Source organism: Colletotrichum karsti (genome assembly GCF_011947395.1).
Source record: "Colletotrichum karsti strain CkLH20 chromosome Unknown Scaffold30, whole genome shotgun sequence".
Classification (NCBI taxonomy): Eukaryota; Fungi; Ascomycota; class Sordariomycetes; order Glomerellales; family Glomerellaceae; genus Colletotrichum; species Colletotrichum karsti.
In genome coordinates this window covers 20,535-38,176 of record NW_024065930.1, presented here as the reverse complement: position 1 = coordinate 38,176, position 17,642 = coordinate 20,535, and the positions used below count along the sequence as shown (strand labels likewise).

General features: G+C 49.8%; 5 protein-coding genes across 5 annotated transcripts; 2 read left to right on the top strand and 3 right to left on the bottom strand.

Annotated features, from left to right (window-relative positions):
• Window positions 1–128: 128 nt before the first annotated feature.
• CkaCkLH20_08734 (brix domain-containing protein) lies at window positions 129–1,513 on the top strand (the record flags this gene model as incomplete). Its single annotated transcript, XM_038891449.1, has 2 exons — window positions 129–557; window positions 611–1,513. The coding sequence occupies 2 exons, from the start codon at window positions 129–131 to the stop codon at window positions 1,511–1,513; spliced, it is 1,332 nt and encodes a 443-aa protein (XP_038743085.1).
• A 1,532-nt stretch (window positions 1,514–3,045) lies between these two features.
• CkaCkLH20_08733 (phytanoyl- dioxygenase family protein) lies at window positions 3,046–8,001 on the top strand (the record flags this gene model as incomplete). The annotated part of the gene is made up of 5 exons (XM_038891448.1): window positions 3,046–3,250; window positions 3,359–3,734; window positions 3,825–4,096; window positions 7,252–7,345; window positions 7,449–8,001. 5 exons carry the CDS (start codon window positions 3,046–3,048, stop codon window positions 7,999–8,001), a joined length of 1,500 nt encoding a protein of 499 aa, XP_038743084.1.
• A 787-nt stretch (window positions 8,002–8,788) lies between these two features.
• On the bottom strand, window positions 8,789–13,911 carry CkaCkLH20_08732 (uncharacterized protein; the record flags this gene model as incomplete). Its single annotated transcript, XM_038891447.1, has 7 exons — window positions 8,789–8,854; window positions 8,908–8,974; window positions 9,027–9,196; window positions 9,256–9,512; window positions 11,625–11,754; window positions 11,827–12,467; window positions 12,585–13,911. The coding sequence occupies 7 exons, from the start codon at window positions 13,909–13,911 to the stop codon at window positions 8,789–8,791; spliced, it is 2,658 nt and encodes an 885-aa protein (XP_038743083.1).
• A 371-nt stretch (window positions 13,912–14,282) lies between these two features.
• Window positions 14,283–15,185, bottom strand: CkaCkLH20_08731 (low-density lipoprotein receptor ywtd repeat-containing protein; the record flags this gene model as incomplete). Its single annotated transcript, XM_038891446.1, has 1 exon — window positions 14,283–15,185. One exon carries the CDS (start codon window positions 15,183–15,185, stop codon window positions 14,283–14,285), a length of 903 nt encoding a protein of 300 aa, XP_038743082.1.
• A 691-nt stretch (window positions 15,186–15,876) lies between these two features.
• Window positions 15,877–16,848, bottom strand: CkaCkLH20_08730 (3-hydroxyacyl-dehydrogenase; the record flags this gene model as incomplete). The annotated part of the gene is made up of 1 exon (XM_038891445.1): window positions 15,877–16,848. One exon carries the CDS (start codon window positions 16,846–16,848, stop codon window positions 15,877–15,879), a length of 972 nt encoding a protein of 323 aa, XP_038743081.1.
• Between the last annotated feature and the right edge of the window lie 794 nt (window positions 16,849–17,642).

Genomic DNA, 17,642 nt, shown 5'->3' with positions numbered 1-17,642 from the left:
GGGTCTGAGAGCGGCAGAAAATCCTAGGTACCTTTTAGCAGCAAAAAAAATCAAATTGAGCATTCGTTTGCTGAACACCACATCGCAGCCACCCCCGGATCCCGAATCCAACATCACATTTGCCCACAATGGCCAAACCCAGGCAGAAGAAGAGAACGCATGTCGGCGCTAACAATCCCCAAAGGCGGGCCGAGAACAATGCCGTCAGAAGCCCCAAGTCTTTCGTGGTGAGAATCGGCGCCGGATTGGTGGGCTCTTCAGTCTCTCAGCTGGCTGCCGATATCCGTCGTGTTCTGGAGCCCAACACCGCCTCCAAGCTCAAGGAACGCCGCGCAAACAGACTCAAAGATTACATCGTCATGACCGGCCCCCTGGGCGTGACCCATCTTGTTCTGTTGTCTCGCTCCGAGAGCGGCAACGTCAACCTGCGCCTCGCACTTACGCCCCGCGGTCCGACCTTCAACTTCCGAGTCGAAAAGTACTCTCTGTCCAAGGATGTCCAGAAGGCGCAAAGACGACCCAAGGGAAGCGCAAAGGAACAACTCGCTCCACCATTGGTACGTATTACTGTCCCCACGTCTATGGTAAAGCCTCGACTAACTCGTGCCAGCTGGTCATGAACAACTTCCACTCTCCAGACTCCGATGCGAAATCCAAAGTTCCGAAACACCTCGAATCTCTCGCGACTTCCGTCTTCCAATCTCTGATTCCTCCCATCAACCCCACAGCGACGCCTCTCAAGAACATCCGTCGAGTCTTGCTCCTGAACCGCGAACAAGATCCCGAGAACGAGGGCTCCTTCATCCTCAACTTCAGACACTATGCCATCACAACACGTGCCACGGGTATCTCCAGACCCCTTCGAAGGCTCGACAGAGCCGAAAAGCTGCTGGCTTCCAAGGTCGGCAAGAAAGGCGGCGTGCCAAACCTGGGCAAGCTCGAGGATATCGCCGACTTCATGATCGGCGGCGAGGATGGCGAGGGCTATATGACGGATGCCACAAGCGGCAGCGAGGTCGACACGGATGCCGAAATCGAGGTTCTGGAGCCGGCAGCCAAGAAGATTGCGAAGCAGCGCGCAGCCCCTGTGGAGGACGAAGCTGCCGACGACGCCGATGCTGTCGAGAAACGCGCCGTCAAGTTGGTTGAGCTCGGCCCCCGCATGCGCCTGCGCTTGACCAAGGTTGAAGAGGGTTTGTGTTCTGGCAAGGTCATGTGGCACGAGTATGTGCACAAAACGAAGGAAGAGGTGAAGGAGTTGGAAAAACGCTGGGAGAAGAGGAATCAGGAGAAGGAGGCCCGGCGGAAACAGCAGAGGGAGAACGTCGAGAAGAAGAAGAAGGCCAAGGCCGATCGAGGTGATGCGGAAGGAGACGACAGCGACGTAGACATGGACTACGACGATGAGTTCGACAGCGAGGGCCTGGCGGGTGACGCAGAGTACCAGGCCAATGAGGAAATGGAGGATGCCGGCGAGTGGGAGGATGAAGAGGAAGAGATTGCGAACGAGTGAACGAGTACGGACGAAAAGCCTTCAGGCACCACGGATAGATAATACCCAAGGAGTGGCTCCCCAGCCGATTGTGACAATACAAAGCCGTATATACGAGACGCAATTCTGAGCCTTGCGATATCCGGTGGCTGTTGATGAAGTGAGCCATATTGGAGATGGTGAAGCCAATCCAACCTTCAGCTTAACTTCCGAAGTGCGTCGGGCTTGGTTGCATATGCTGACCATTTATTGACTCTAATAACTAGGCCGTACGGAGACACCCACTGGGTATCGTGGCAGGACACAACTACATAAGAAGACATTGCTTCTGTTGAGGCCTCGTATATCAACCTCGTGACAACCTCCGCCATTCCGGATCAACAAGCACATTCGTCAAGTTTTGAGATACATGTTATTTTCAGCCGGTACTTGGGCTGTTGTACGACACCAAATTAGCAAGAGAAAGTGTTAGGATGGCCGCGTGTTTGCACCGTCGTTGGACGGCGTACCAGCTTGCCCCGGCCTAGCATCACCGAGCATGAAGACCAGAGACTTTAAACGTCGCATTCGGTGCTAGATTATCCAAAAGGCCGCAGACCTTGTTTCAAAACACCTTCTATTGCCGTCTTATTTGTGAAGCGGTTGAAAAAAAAGTTTCCAGTGTGTTATCCAGCCGGATTAAATTGTCCAAGTTTTGGTTCGGCCGTGGAGGAGCAGTAGCCAAGACAAACGAGCCCGAAAAACATTCCATGAACTCTATACCGAAAAAAGAGCTGACTGCAAGCGCCCAATCTTGTGATTATGGATGTCACCTCACCGTGTCAAGGTAGACACATCGGTCGAGTATGGATAACAGTTTGGTTGTAGGTACGAAGTATCGTGGAGAACGCTGCACGAAGCGTCTTGCCAGCAGCCCCGCCCCCGCCCCCGCCCCCGGATTACTAGGTAGCGTTGTTCTACTGAGTCGGACTATCTATTGGTGGCAAGGAGTCATTTCAGACGATTGCCCGTTCATTCCTCGAGACAGACGAGCGACGCAAGCCGCTCTCGAGCGGTAATGTATGCGTCTTGACTATCTTCTCACTGTGAAGTAGTGAGAAAAAAAAAGAAGTGTGAGAGCTCGCAGACTCTCTTGGGACAAGGTTAAGGTATTACTTCGTTTCATTCGGAGGCTTTCCGATGCGCTAAGGTAGTCAGTCAGGTCTTGGCTCTGCTGGAGCATGACTGCGCGTTGTTATTCCGCTTTCGGCATTACTCCCAACTAGACCTCTGCTAGCAGGCCGGCTCGCGGCACGGTGCTGGTGCTGTCTGCCCCTGTCTACCGTGGGCCAAGCGGAGACTCCGACCACTTCTCTTCCAGGTTCTTTTGGATGTGAAGCCACAACAAACTACTCCGTACCTACTGCGTAGTTTTGTGAAAGGCTTCTTCAAGCGAGGTATTGGTTTAAACTGAAATCACACATATCGCACAGCCGAATCATTTTCCTGCCCTAACTCTCATCTCATCTTAACAATTCTCGGTTTCTGTCGTTTGAGCTGACCTTGCAATAAGTATGCCGGATCTTTCAGATAAGTACGGCCCTGAGGTGCAGAAGGTCTCTGCCAGCACGCATATCGACGATATCATTTACCTCCTCAAGCGTGATGGCGGTGTCTTCGTTCAGGGGCTTGTTCCCGTCGCCGACGTTGACCAGGCATTTGAGGAGTGCCGTGAGCGTCTCGAAAGCGACGTTGAGTGGAACGGATCATTCTTTCCGAGTGAGTTGAGCATCAGTTCCAGTTCCAAGACAGTGTTATACCACATACCGACGCAAAGAATATTCTGCACTTATAATGCCTACAATTCCAATACTAATCTAATGTTAGAGGAGACCCAGCGGGCGCCGGCTCTACTCGCTCTGAGCCCCACGTACGCTAGAACTCAGATGATGAATCCAACCTACCAGAAAGTGTGTGAGCACTTCCTGACTACCAAGAGCTGGTTTTGGTGGGGAAATGAGAGGAAGCAGTCGGTTTCCAAGCCGTATGTCCACTCCTGTGCAGCCATGAGGATCGGACCCGGGGGAAAGGCTCAGCCCCTGCATCGGGACGACTATATCTCCCATAATATCCATGAGGAGATAGAAGAGTGGGATGACGAGCGAGACAAGAACCGAGAAACGGCTGTGGGTCTCTTTGTGGCTGGAAGCAAAGTGACGAAAGAAAACGGGGGAACTCAGTTCATCCCACGCAGCCACTTATGGTACGAAGACCTGGATCCTAGTTTAATGTTCCGGGCTCCAGCTTTGATCCTTGTCTGAATGATCTGGCTGACGAACAATTCTTTTCCTAGGGGCACTCACAGAGACTTACCGCCACGAGTCGATCAATGCATCTACGCCGAAATGGAGAAGGGCGACGCGTTCATCATGTTAGCATCTGCGTATCATGCTGGCGGGCACAACACAACTACGGATGAAAGACGTTTGATGTTCGCGACGTTTTCTATCAGAGGATATCTGAGGCAAGAGGAAAATCAATTTCTTTCCGTACCTCTCGATATCGCCAAGACGTATGATCGACCTATTCAAGAATACATGGGATACGCCATAAGTGATCCTGCTTGTGGATATGTGGACCAGATGGATCCCATTTTCTTACTGAGGCCTGATTTAAAGGGAGACGGACGACCTCGAGACTTTTGAGCCGCAGTAAAGACTGAGCTGCTTACAAAACATGTCGTTTACGACGCAGCACATTTTCTACTCCTCTTACACCAATACGACGCGAACGGCCGTCCAAGTGTAAATAGTTCAGCAATATCAACAATAGCGGCTGGAAATCATACCATTTCTAGTTATTTTGGTGCCGAGATGCTCCTCGGACTTACCACTCGAGCTGCTACCCCAGTCTTCACATAAGATAGTCAAGTTCGCGTATATTCTTGTCGCCTCTTGTTGTTGTTGATTCATCATTCGGGCCAATAGGATGTAAGTTTCTTTCAAGCAGAGCACTCAAACGCCAACGCGTACCTCCCGCAGCATATCACAATTGAAGAGCGGGATTGATGAATGCGTGGGATGAGTCAAGCAAAGCCATGTTGTCAGAAGAGTTGGCCGGCGCCGCGACGGCGGCGTTCGGCTTGCTCTTAGTCAGAACCCCACTTGTGCATGACCGACCACATGTGATGCAGTTTTCAGCGGTGGGCGCTACAAACAGGGCACAGCTCTAACTTCCTCTTTTCACCCCTCCTGCCACATGCAATAGTCACTTACGGAGAGGATGAACTCCCCTCGACAAGAAATCAGTGAAGATGAGCGCAAACGTAGTCATGGCGAAAGGTTCAAAGGCTGTTCGCAAAGGTAAGTCAGACTATATTCCTGCCAACTGGTGTTCAGGCAATTGTGCTCTTTTCAACCACCAAGAAAAGTTCTCTCAATTCAGCTCTTCAGGTCTTGATCTCCAGAGGTCAGCCTGTTTCCCCCTATTTCTGCTCATCTTACAGTAAGCCATGTCTTCAGCCAATAACTTGTCAAGATCCGGCATGCGGGACATGCCGAAAGAAATGTCGCAAATGCGATCGAACACGCCCCATTTGTAACCGATGCAAGTCCAAAGGACTGCACTGCGAGGGCTATCCCCCGAGATTCCAGTTCTGCGAATCAGCGCCCATCTCGACGGTGACCAACGGCAGCAAAAATGGAGGAGAAAATACGACACCTGTCTCACAAACGCGAGAACCCGGTCAAAGTCACAACCGTAGTGCACAGTCATCTCGAAGTCCTCAGATCTCTATTTCGACCGATCAGGAAGGCGAAACCAACCTAAACACGAGCCTGCAACTACATAAATCCCCTGACGCATCGAAGTCCCCTCGTAACATTTCGGTCGGATATCCGTCACCGATTCCCACTGAGGGACGCCCTGCTGATGACGAGCCCTTGGATGTACAGAGCCAGAAGTTATTGGTCTATTGTAAACCGCAATTCTCCATCCATGCCACAACTCAATTTCGCTGATTATATAAACTAGTCGATGAGAAGCTCAGTCAGCACTTGGCTATTGTGGTTGACGAAGCCGAGAACCCTTTTCGCCTTCACGTGTTGCCACTTGCTTATCAACACAACGGGGTTCTTCATGCTGTTCTTGGGTTAGCCGCCTGTCACCTGAACCTGTCGCCATCCGGGGATGATCATATCGAGATGGCCACTGCCTTAGAGCACCGCGTGATAGCTCTCAACGCCCTTAGTTCTCTTCTGATTAAAGAAGAGATATATGGCCTACCAGCTGCAGAAGAAGACGCTGTACTAGCCATAATTCTTCTTCTAGTACTACACGATGTGAGTAATATCAGATGAGCCTCTTTTACGAGTTCACTCCGACGATTTTTGCTACCCCTGATCTCTTGTCAGCCTGTATTGAGATACTGACTTTCGCCAAGATCTGCGAGATGGGCATATCCGCTCATGCAGTCCACTTGACAGGGGTATCCTTCCTTTGCGGGAGAGTTGCATTGGCCCTAGACTCATTGAGAAGGTCAAGCGCAAGCATGTTCTTCTTGTCAGCACTGGCTTGGTATGTCACACCCAAACCCAAAGATATGCTCAACTCTTGATTTAAGTAACACTTTGCTCTAGGCTAGATGTATTGAGAGGTTTCAGCGGTGCTGAGAAGCTCACATACTCGCAAGAAGTTCGTCAATGTGTTGTGGCTGACGTGAATGCTCGACACAGCTTTCATACTTTGGTCGGCTGTCCTCCGATCATGTTCTACCGAATAGCTGAGGTCATCGCGGCAGCAAAGCACCATATGGAGGACTCTCTATCGTTATCAGATTTCGAAGCAGTGGTGAACGATGCGGAAGTGTTCTTCCGTGGACTTGACGTAGAGAAACTCGACTACCCAACAGCTCATTCCGAATGGAAACATCTTGCCAATGCTTATCGAAATGCCTGTCTGCTGCGGGTGATGCGCTGGCCCGACACCTTCTCAATCCCGTGCGAGAGTGAGAAAATCAGGGCGTCGGTGGCGGATATTCTTGACTCTTGTTCTAGAGTACCGATGAGTTCTCCTTTTTACAAAAGATTACTCTTCCCACTCTTCTTGGCCGCCGTCGATACGTCCGTAAGCCACCAAGTGCATTACACAACATTGTGTATCCAGGAGATCAAGAGGTCGACTGGATTTCGGCATCCAGCCATGACCGAGATACTCGAAAACGTGTGGGAGGCTAGAACCAACAATACCCGCGGGTGGCCCAATATCCCCTGGATGGAATTTGTAAGTACATTTGTTGACTTGGATTGCGAAGGTAGTGAGTGACGCTGACGTTTCGGTGGTAGACTTGTTCCGAAGCTCTGAGACAACAACACGCGTACCTGTTCTTCTGAATCGCAGATTCTTTCCGCATCTTTTCTCATTCAAGACATAAATCAAGATAGAAAACCCCGCAGCTGACAGCATGTCGAGCTTCTACTTTATGAACCATTTTGGAACGGTTCGAACTCGAGACAAACAAAGCAGAGGTTCAGAGGCCTAGCCCATGGCGTGGAGTATTGCCATTTTAGGCATTAGACCCAGCTCGGAACCTTGCAACTAGGGTCGTCATTAGCTTGCCGAGAGACCACCTTCAATTTATAATAGTGCCATCTCAGATCGATCTTTTCAGATCTCATCTTTTCTCTTTCAACTTTGTTAAAGTTCTGGTAAATTTCTTGATTCTCCCCCTGAAACACCATACTCCTCTCACAGACGGCCATCTTGTACTTTCGTTATGGCAGCGACATCCAAGAATGAGACAGAGCTGGCAAAGGCCAAGAATCTTGCCTACGTACCAGGCGGAGACGAGTACGAGAGAATGATCTCGGGCATGCTGTGAGTAATACCCTTTTTGGTATATGTTGCATTGATGAGCCCATTATCTCGTCCGTTGCGCTGCATCACGTCCACAATGCCTAATTCTCTCTCGTACATGTAGATACAACGCATTTTGCCCCGAGCTTTCCCTCGCACGATTCCAAGCCCGCGCATGGATGCATAAGTTCAACACGTACTTCCCCGAAGGCCCGGATGCGACGGCGGAGGGTCTGGAACAGTCACGTTTCCGGATGCTGCGTGATCGTTTGGGCCACGTGGGAGACGGGAGTTTTATTGAGCCCCCATTCCGGATTGACTACGGCTTCAACATTAGCGTTGGCGACAAATTCTATGCCAACTATAACCTGACTATACTGGATTGTGCCATTGTTACCATTGGGGACCGAGTTATGATGGGTCCGAATGTGTCAATCTTTGCTGCTACTCACGAAGTTGAGGTTGAGAGTCGGCGAGCAAACATTGAATTCGCCAAGCCGGTTCATATTGGACACGATTGTTGGATTGGAGGAAACGTTGTGATTCTCCCTGGTGTTGCGATTGGACAGGGCTGTACAATTGCTGCTGGGTCTATCGTCACTAAGGATGTCCCAGCTTGGAGCGTGGCAATGGGATCCCCGGCGCGGGTAGTGAAGAAGGTGACACGGCTCGACTAAGCCCAGGACGCCGATGATTTAATAGAAAAGAAGAGAGAAGATACTCGGATTGCTCTGCGGGCATATAACCTAGGGCGCTTTAATTTCAATACGCCGTGCAATATAATGCAGCAAACCTCAATGAGACGTTTAATGCGAAGATTGTGCAGCTCGAGTAATCCTGACGCGGCTGACCAGGAGAAAGCGAAAGATAGTTACGGTTCTTCAAATCCCAACAGTCCTAGCTTCATAGTAACCGGTTAACATCGTTACCTTTACACAAAATAGTGCGTGCTATCCACCGTGGCATCTGCTTTTCACGGAAATGAATCCCGAAAAGCAGCGGCTGCGTGCCATGTGAGTGAGAAATACGACGAGGAGCAGCAAAGACCAAATCTACTAGAAGCCCCATCAAATGCGTGTAGCTAAGAGCTCTTATCATACGTACTAGACACTAATACTGCCTCACAGCAACCCGATCCGGCCCTTGTCTACTTTACTACTGGAACTGAACACTCACTTAACGCTGTGTCTTAATCAACATAAAGTCCATTAAGCATCCGAGCCTCTGGGACTCATTTGAACTTCATATGACGAAGTCTAGGGATGAAATCATAATAATTGCACTGTAACCTCAGTCGGTGATTGGAAATATGAGAAATATGTAGCTGTGATTTGACTGATGAAGACAACAATTGTACATGATCTTGAAGATTCTTTAATGCAGAGATGATGAATCTAACATAAAGACTCAAATAAAGGTTTGAGTCCCATTTGCAAGTAAAATATCATGCCGGTCAAGACCATCTTAACAGTAGAGGTCGGACTGGTCGTCAAAACGGCATCCCGAGTTTGAGTACCAACGAGTGTACAACTAATGTGAGCGACGGTTAGAAGGTCTTGTGTGACAGCCCTATGATGACTTACGTTGATAGTACCACCGTCACCCTGAGACCAGAAGGCGTTGTTTTTCCCCATGTAAAAACAGTCGTAGCTGGCAAATAATTAGGGCCGACACAGTAGAGAATATTAAGGACATGACTAACTCTGTCTTGGCAGGGAAAACTGAAAGCTCTTCGCTCCGAAGACCATAGATACCCTTAGCATCCTGCACGTCATAAGCCTTGTTGTAACAAATGGCCGAAACAGCTTCAGTAGAGTTTGGGTTGTGATCCATCATGATCTGAGTCGTGAGCTGCGTGAACTGTTCCCGTGCCTTAACATGATATTAGATGCATTCTAAAAATCCAGTCCAAAAGCTTGTATTGCGCATACCTTATTCCAGTCAGAAAGGCTTTTGACCTGGCTAATAGCGGCGGAGCCTGCAGCGTAAATGGCTTGTCCGTAACCAACATTGTTCGCGCTTCCAGTATTCAGCCGCCTGGTAAGGGTTGGATCATTCACTGCTTTTGCAAAGGCAGCCTTGTACTCAGTCTCAATGGCATCCCAGTTGGGCTTGAAGCCATCAGCCTCTATGGACGGAGGACCCTCGATAGAACGAACGTAGAGGGTATCGGGGACCGGGGAAGTCACTGAGACGCCCAAGAGAGAGAAAAAGACAAGTCCCTGAAAATGCATTCTGAAGCGTTCAAGAAAGAGTGTGTAAAAAGAATGTAATGGGATCTGAGTTGACGGACGAAAAGAATCAAAGAAAGTGATCGTTAGCTGTTGAGTCCAAGAAAGAGAGGCAAGCCCTTAGGCAGGAGTAATCTAGTTAAATATTCATGGCATTTCTAATCAGTAAGCCTGGATGGAAACCAAACGCGAATACCAAAATGTCCGTCGGACTCCGCGGATCAATCGGATGTCTTGTTTAGTGATGTGGAACGTTGACAGAACTCATCCCATGAAGACGTAGATTAACGTAGGCTAAGCTTTTGATAAGGGATGAACCATAGGTTGTCTATCGCACACTCAACTTCATACGGTGTTGCCAAGAAAAGCTTCTTTCCAGCCTCATAGGGCGTGGAAGTTCGGACTCGTCGGGAACCATCCGAAACAGGGGCCAAACCTTTTTAGATGATGTCCGTTGCCATTCTCGTATTGGACTGTGCACGCACGGCAAGAACACCTATGTCGATCATCTGGGGAACCCAGCTTCGCCCCGCGAAGCCTCCCTATGTCTGAAGCAATTCTTTGAGTCAGTGCTATTAAGAGAACCAAGGGTAATATCCACTAATACAATGCAATCATATACTCGTGTTGCACCTGACGAGATATCTATGATAGGTATGTTAATGAGTACTTGTCTGATGATGGATGAAATGCATATTTAGGTTGGGCATTCGCCAGTTGAAGGCGAACAGCTCTTCACTCAATATCACAAATCCCTTCGTTTATCAATAACCACAATCGCTTTTGTCATCGGACAATATTTTATTATCCTGCTTCTTCGTTCTTATCGCCCAAAACCCCGAATTTAAGATGAAGTTTTTAGCACTTGTCAGTGTTGCTGCCTTGTAAGGAGCCCGATTTCCCCCAAAATATGAAGATTCGGATGAATTCAGCTGACACTTCAACAACTCAGTCTCGGCGTTTCTATTGCCGATACGCACAATTTCTGCTCTTGTGGGGTTCGACATGGGTCAAACTCCGTCCAGGACGCCTACGTACGATGATGCGCAGATGATCGAAAGGTTACGAAGCTTAGTATGCTGACATACTGCAGTGGGACTTCGACACCAATGCGACAACTTACGCATGTGATAGATACGCCAACAGAAATACTGGCACAAATCAATGGGACACCTGTCCAGACTGTGAGTTCTTTCTCTTGGACATGGAAGTAGAATATTCTGATATTAGGCTAGGCAAGATGGACACCTACGCTATGGATGGATGGTCAGGAACACCAGCCTGCTTTTCTTTCGGATTTCACATGGGAGGCGACGAGTTTGACTACTACTGCGGGTTGAAAGGATGGCAAGGATACTGTAAAAGCGCCAAATAGTGCACGCATGTTTTGTAATAATTCTTAAAACACTTCAACCTACATCCTACACGGTGGGTGTCACTAGTAGAAGAAGTGTAGTCATCGCGTGTCACAAAAAAAAAAAAAAAAAAAGCCGTATCATGCAACACCTGAAGGAACAGCTTTCCACATAAATCACGATGCAAGGCTAAATACTCATCACTTAACACAATGAGAGTTTAAAAGCCCTCTGTGAATTGCTAGTCTTCCACCAATTAAGTGAGCTCTGTAGAGATCCGGAGCTCACCAGTCCTGTCTCTCTAGAGCTCACCAGTACTTCATGCGGCCTCAAGAGCCCACTGAACTGTGTCACACAGGTCCTCCGCCATTGCATGGGTTCAGAGCGGAGTTTATTGCCAGAAAGACTTTCCTCCCAGTTTCAGTGAATATGGGACATGTATCAAGCACTGGTAAGGTTTATTTGTATGAAATATCGACGAAAATGAACACTCGTTCAACTTGCAAAACCGTCCTTCAATCGTGGCCTGAGAAACGTCCCTGAAGGCATTTGCAGCTTCCCGGAGAGGAGCCATGGGGCCTGAAAGAGACGAAGCCCCTTGACCGATGACGACTGAGAATATCACACCGACAATATCGCTCAGATCGTCAGGTCTGATTTGGTTCAAGATTCCTGTGCTGATTGACCCTCCCCTGCCTTCATCAACGTACTCACGCACCCGTTTCAAAATTCCCTTGCAAGTATCCTCAATCTTGAAGTAATCAAACATTATGTCGGATACTTCATCATCAATAGCCAAGCACACCTGATGAACGAGCTCAACTGGGCCGAGAGCTCTGGGGACCTGTTCATAAAGCCAAGAAGTCAGCAGATAGTTACTATGTTGATAGGATAGAAGCGTCAACCCCCACGTTACCTTTCTGCTCTTTTCGGGTGAGTCTGCATTGCCTTGACCGGAACTCTCGTTGCCGCCCCCGGGTTGCCCTGAAGTTCCATGTTTCTTGAACCAGCCGCTTCTCTCAAGAATCTGATCAATGGCTTCGGCGTTGAGACCTCTGGAATCTGAAGAGACAAGCATTGTGCTACCAAACGCCATCGATACAAGAGCCTTGAACTTCATAATTCTGACGCCGGCTTGAGATCTCGGAATTGAGCCCTTCTTCTTGCGACCAGGGCCAGGGATCCAATGAGTTGCAGATATTCCTTTGGTAAGACCAAAGTTCTTTGAATAGGCCTCGGGGGACCTTGGCGGATTTCCAACGAAGAAGGTTGAATCCCCTTGCATCTTCATCATGAACTCGAGGTCATCCCTCTTCTCATCTTCGCCCAAAATGTTCTCCTGACGCAGCGCTTGATAAAGCTGTACAGTGTGCATCACGTTTCCGGGCTTGGAAGCGTACTCGATGCCAAAGCGATGAAACAGGACCCGAACGTCGTGAGTGTGTAGGCCACAGAACATGGGATTGTGAGCCAAAAAAACGGGTTCTCTGCGGGTTATCTTGAAAGCCTGACGTGTGAGACTGAAGATATCGTTGTCTGACGCCCACATGTTGACCACTGTGGAGATTTCTTTCATCGCTGCCCTAAGTTCAGGGCTAAGGGCCGCAGAAGCTTGCGACACATTCTCAACACAATCTGATATTGACCTTGTAATTTGCCGCATGTCTTTCTCACCCCTGTCAACGTCGGGGCCGAGAAGTTTGAGTATGTCCAGGTAGCTCTGGGTTGCAAAACAAAGCCAGATGCCAGGGACCTTCTTCGTCGTCATCATTTGTTTGAGGCCTCTTGTAAACTCGTCCTGTATCTCAACTCCCTTGAGTGAGGCGAAGATAAAAGTCAGGTCTGAGAAGACCTCCAAAAGAGCTGCCTTGTCCTCTTCCCATTGTTGACGATGGTTTCTGGCTGTTCTACGGCGATCATACCAACCGAATTTGCCGGAATAAAATGGTTGTTCCTCGGAGATGGAGACATTCTTGTAGGCATTCAACAGATTAAGGGCGTTGTAAAAGAACTGGTTGCCTTCGGGGTAGCAATCGTAATTGAAATCGTCGGTAGGCCGCTGTATTTCGTCGTAGTCCAAGTTGCGGGAGGCACAGGCCGATGAGTAGGTCATGGGGATTAGCTCCATGACACCCCCAATCCTGTCAAGTAGCGTGGAAACCTCTTCCTCCATGCTGCGGGCAAGTTGGAAAGCTGTGTTCGTGGCTACCGAGACAGCGGCAAGATCTTTGGTACCTGCCCTGTACTCGTTCCAGAGGTCGGTGATCTCCTCACGCAGTTGGAAAAGATCGGCGAGAAGACTCGAAAACACAAACAGAGATTCGGTTTTCGGGTCTTCTTCGGCGATGTACTCCACGTCGACATGAGTGGTAGAGGCAACATCAGGCGCGGACAAGAAGCTCTCCGACGGTTCGTATACCCTCAAAGATTCAAACATGTTTCTCGCCTCAGCCGTGCTCTTGTTCTTGTCGTTGCTCTTGACCTCAACGGTAGGCAAAGCGTTTCTCAGTGCTCCAGTGTCAAATGGGCCGACATGTGATTTGAAGGCATCGCGAACCTTCTCAAGAACGGTGACAAAATAGGCATGCTGCCTGTCGCCGATTACGTTGCGAAAGGCTTGGAACTTTCCTAACAGGGAAGAAAAACGTTTCCGCGATTCGATGACACGGTCGAGTGCGGCGGAGAAGAAGTCGGGCACTGGCAGTGTCGAAGACAGGGTACCGGAGATATGTTCGGCGAGGGGAACGAAGTCCTTAATCGCGATGATGTGTTTCGGCTTCGCGTCAGTCGGGGCGGTAGATGCAGCCGCTTGTTTCTTCTTGGCCTCTTTCCGAGCCTTGCCTTTCAACCTTTGCGAGCTTGAGGCCACCGACGAGCCATTGACTTGATTCAAAGGTGCGGAATATCCAGTTTGGAGAGCAGTTGAGGCCAGCCAAGAAGCAACAATGTTTGTATCCTGCTTGTACTGCTGATACGTCGATCTGAGGCTCGTGGGAAGCATTTTGAGAGAAGAAATGATGCTGAAACAAGCTGATGCGGCGACAATGCTTGCGAACTGAGCAAAGTGAGGGAATAAGGCAATCGATGAAGCAAGGCGTGCTTTGAAATGCACAAGTTTGATGAAGTCCGGGGTTTCCGGCGTCCGCTGAGTTGTGAGATGTTGGATGCACGCTGTTGGGGGCAAGAAACACGACGCGGGGTTAGGACCACGCGTGTCTGAAATTCACGTGCTTTCGCGTGAGAAAAAGAAAGCATAACTAGAATGACGTTGATTATTGTTGCTTCATGGGGTGCTCACTTGACCAATGAAACAAAAGCTTAAATGAGTTGGTGGAGTGAACCATTTCAATCTGTTCGAAACCATCCATCCCTTCATGCCAACGCGATCCCTGTGGTGTCCCCCAACTCCGCAAAAAGGACTGTCTTCTCTTTGGTCTTGACGTCTACAGCGTAGACACCACCTGACAGATCAGTCACAAATACAACACCCGCATTCTTATCCAAAGCCAGGCCAATCGTTTCGTGCAGGCGAATTGCCAACGTCTCTTGACGTCCCATGGTGGCCACATGCGCTCGATTCAAAGTGTTGCCGGTTGGGGGGTCGCCACGATCTGTCCAATACAGCGTCCCAGTCTCTTCATCTATTTCGAGATCGATAGGTTCTGGAAGCTTCTCGAAGACAACCTCGGGCCTCCGTGGTTCCTCCCCAGCAGGGCATTGAAGTGGTGCCCGAAGTATGCGACCTTGGTTTCCTTTCGATGGACCTTTCTGTGTCCAGTAGAAGTACCCATGTTCCTCGTCAACAGCGATGCCAACGCACCAGTTGTTTTGATCCAAGCGGTCCTCTTCTGTGCTGCCGGTTGACACGAGAACTTCGATGTTGGAACCGTCGATATCGGCGCGCATGACCTTCATGCCCTCTCGATCACACCAGTACAGCTTTCGGCTCCGGGTTGCGATGGTGATTTGTTTTGGCGTGAAAACCCCCAGGGTACCGGGAGGAACAACAGTCTTCCGATCAGACCCGTCTAAGCTCGCCCTCTCGATAGAGCCACTATCAGACTTGAAGCTAGTGCCCATGTTGGTCCAGTACATGTGGCCCTTCGAATGATCGATAGCAATGCCATCAGGGAGCGTTTCCATGTCGCTGATGACAGTCTGAAAGTCTCTTCCATCAGCAGCACACGATAAGATGCGGCCGCAACGCTTTTGCCGACCGGGATGTGACAGGTCGGTATCCAGAATGTAAAGACGTTGTTGCGGCTGCGAACCCATGATTGTTGATGTGTGTGATTACGAATGTTGTATTGAAGTTGCGTGGCTTCCTAGACGTGGTGTCAAGCCATTCAAATGCTGCGGAGCGCTGGGCTTCTTTTATCATTACATCCACTCGCATGCCGGGCCGTTGTGTCAAAGAGGTTCATGCGACCAATGCCCCAGTTGGGCCCGTCGCGTGGCTCACAAGATTTTCCACGATCTCGACCGCGAGGTCGTGCTGAGTTGTTCCGCTACCGGATGCTCTCAGCCATGAGTCGGCAATTCGCCTTTCGGTCTCCGTACGTACTTCACCTGGCTACACGATCAATGGCCCACCGTGGTTCAAGCGGCCAAATTCCGCGTTTCCGCATCGTTCCGCATTCAGGGATCCCTGACCTTCACGACGGGGCCGACGTCATTCTCCCTCTCGCGTCTGCGTAGATTCTCGTCAGATGGTGTTTCTCAGAAGTTCATTGAAGTCATGGCTGGTTATGTTGACAGGTTTGTATCGTGGAAGTTGGAATGATCCCTTCTGCCAGTGCGATGCAACATTATGTCGCTGGTTACTTTTGGTTGCCTGATACGATTCTTTCTCATTTCTTTTTCATTTTAGACTTATGGAATGGAATGTCTGAAACGCAACGAAGTATAACGGGATTAAATTGGGGAGAAAACGCTAAGATAACATAACTTTTGGCTCAAATGCCCATTAAGATGACTTCTTCTGAGCCTCTGCATATCCGTCCCATTCTTTGCGAATGTTCAGCAACCGCACCAGTTCCTCGTCACGTTGCTTCGCCAGCTGCCGATATTCCCTCCCAGCAACCCCTTGCATTGTACCATCCACCCACTTTTGCTTCAATTCATCAGTAACTTCAGGGTCCTTGGGCGCATACCAGGTCATCAAAGGCCCCAGTAAATGGTCCGCCATGTGCTTCACACCACCCTCACCGCCCCCCAGATGCAACAACAAGCTTGGGCCCATGACGCCCCACCGCAGACCGGGACCGTAGCTCATGGCGTTGTCAATGTCTTCAACATTGACCACGTCCTCCTGAAGGAGATACATGACCTCCCTCACTAGTGCTGCTTGCAAACGGTTGGCAACGTGTCCCACGACTTCTTTCTTGACGTGCACAGGCTTCTTCCCCATTTGCGCGTAGAACTCCATGGTCTTATCCACAGTTGCAACAGATGTTTGTCTGCCCCCTACAACTTCGACCAGCGGAATGAGGTGTGGTGGGTTGAATGGGTGGCCGACCACGCACCGCTCGGGTCTACTTGATGCCTGCATGCCGTCTTGAATGCTTGAGCATGTCAGACCGCTGCTACTTGTAGCGATGATGGTGTCAGGACGGATGATGCTGGCCATGTCGTTGAATAACTTTTGTTTGAAGTCGAGCTTTTCCGGGCCATTCTCTTGAACGAAGTCGGCGTTGTTGAGTGCCTCTTGCATGTCGGTCGTGAAGAGAATGTCCGAGACGTTGGCTTGGAGGTTCTTAACCAGTCCAAGCGATGAAAGAACCGGCAGGGCATCGGCAACAAGATTACGGAGGAATGTTTCCGCCGCAGGGTTGATGTCGAATGCGGTGACGGTGAGACCTTGGGCTAGGAACAGTGCAGCCCACGATGCACCGATAGAGCCACAGCCGATGATGGCGACTCTTTGAATGTTGGACATGGTGTTGAGTTAAGGTTGCAAAATTATTGACTGATGTTTTGTGCTTATTGGAGGGGAAAAAAGAGTTTGGTTTTCGGGGTTTGAGGTATGCTGTTGTAGTCTGATTGAAGTCGAAGGCACAAAACGATTGATAGCTAAAAGTGCGTCCCGAAGAGCGCTTATAAGTTTCCAAGTACTTGACAGAACAAAGATTTTTCTGTAACTTTTGGTACCCTCCAAGAATTACGTCGGTATTAATGGAAGATTCGATGAGGGTTGCTGGGAGTACTTGGAAAGAGAACTCACTCCATGCGACGGGGGGGCCGACACGGGACCAACACCTTGACCCGGGCCGATCCCGCACAGGAGCCTCAAAGCTCGGCGTGTCTTTCAGGGATCCACAATGCCGATGTTCCCGCGTCAAGACCAGGCTCTTTTGTGGAGAGAATGGCAGAATTCCGCTCGCGGAATTGCAGTGGCGGGTCCGTGACTCGTGGGCCAACTCCGGATCACCAATCTTGGCGATTCCTGCTCCCTGTTCGTGGAGTTCTAGAAAACTTCTCCCAGGCCAGCTATTGCAATACGTCAACACCGTCCTTTCCTCCTGCTGCCTGATTCCGCTGTCTGGACCGCCGGCACTCGCGCTGAGGTATTTCCGACTCGCAGAAACCTTGCATGAGACACTTTTGAAAGATTTCCAGCTAGATCCGAGACTGGGTCAACGTCATTTCTTCCGTCTGGATGGCCCCACACCCTCGGCCCTCGCGGCGCCTGCTGCCGTGATGAGCTCAGGGTTCTCCCGACAGCGGCTGTTC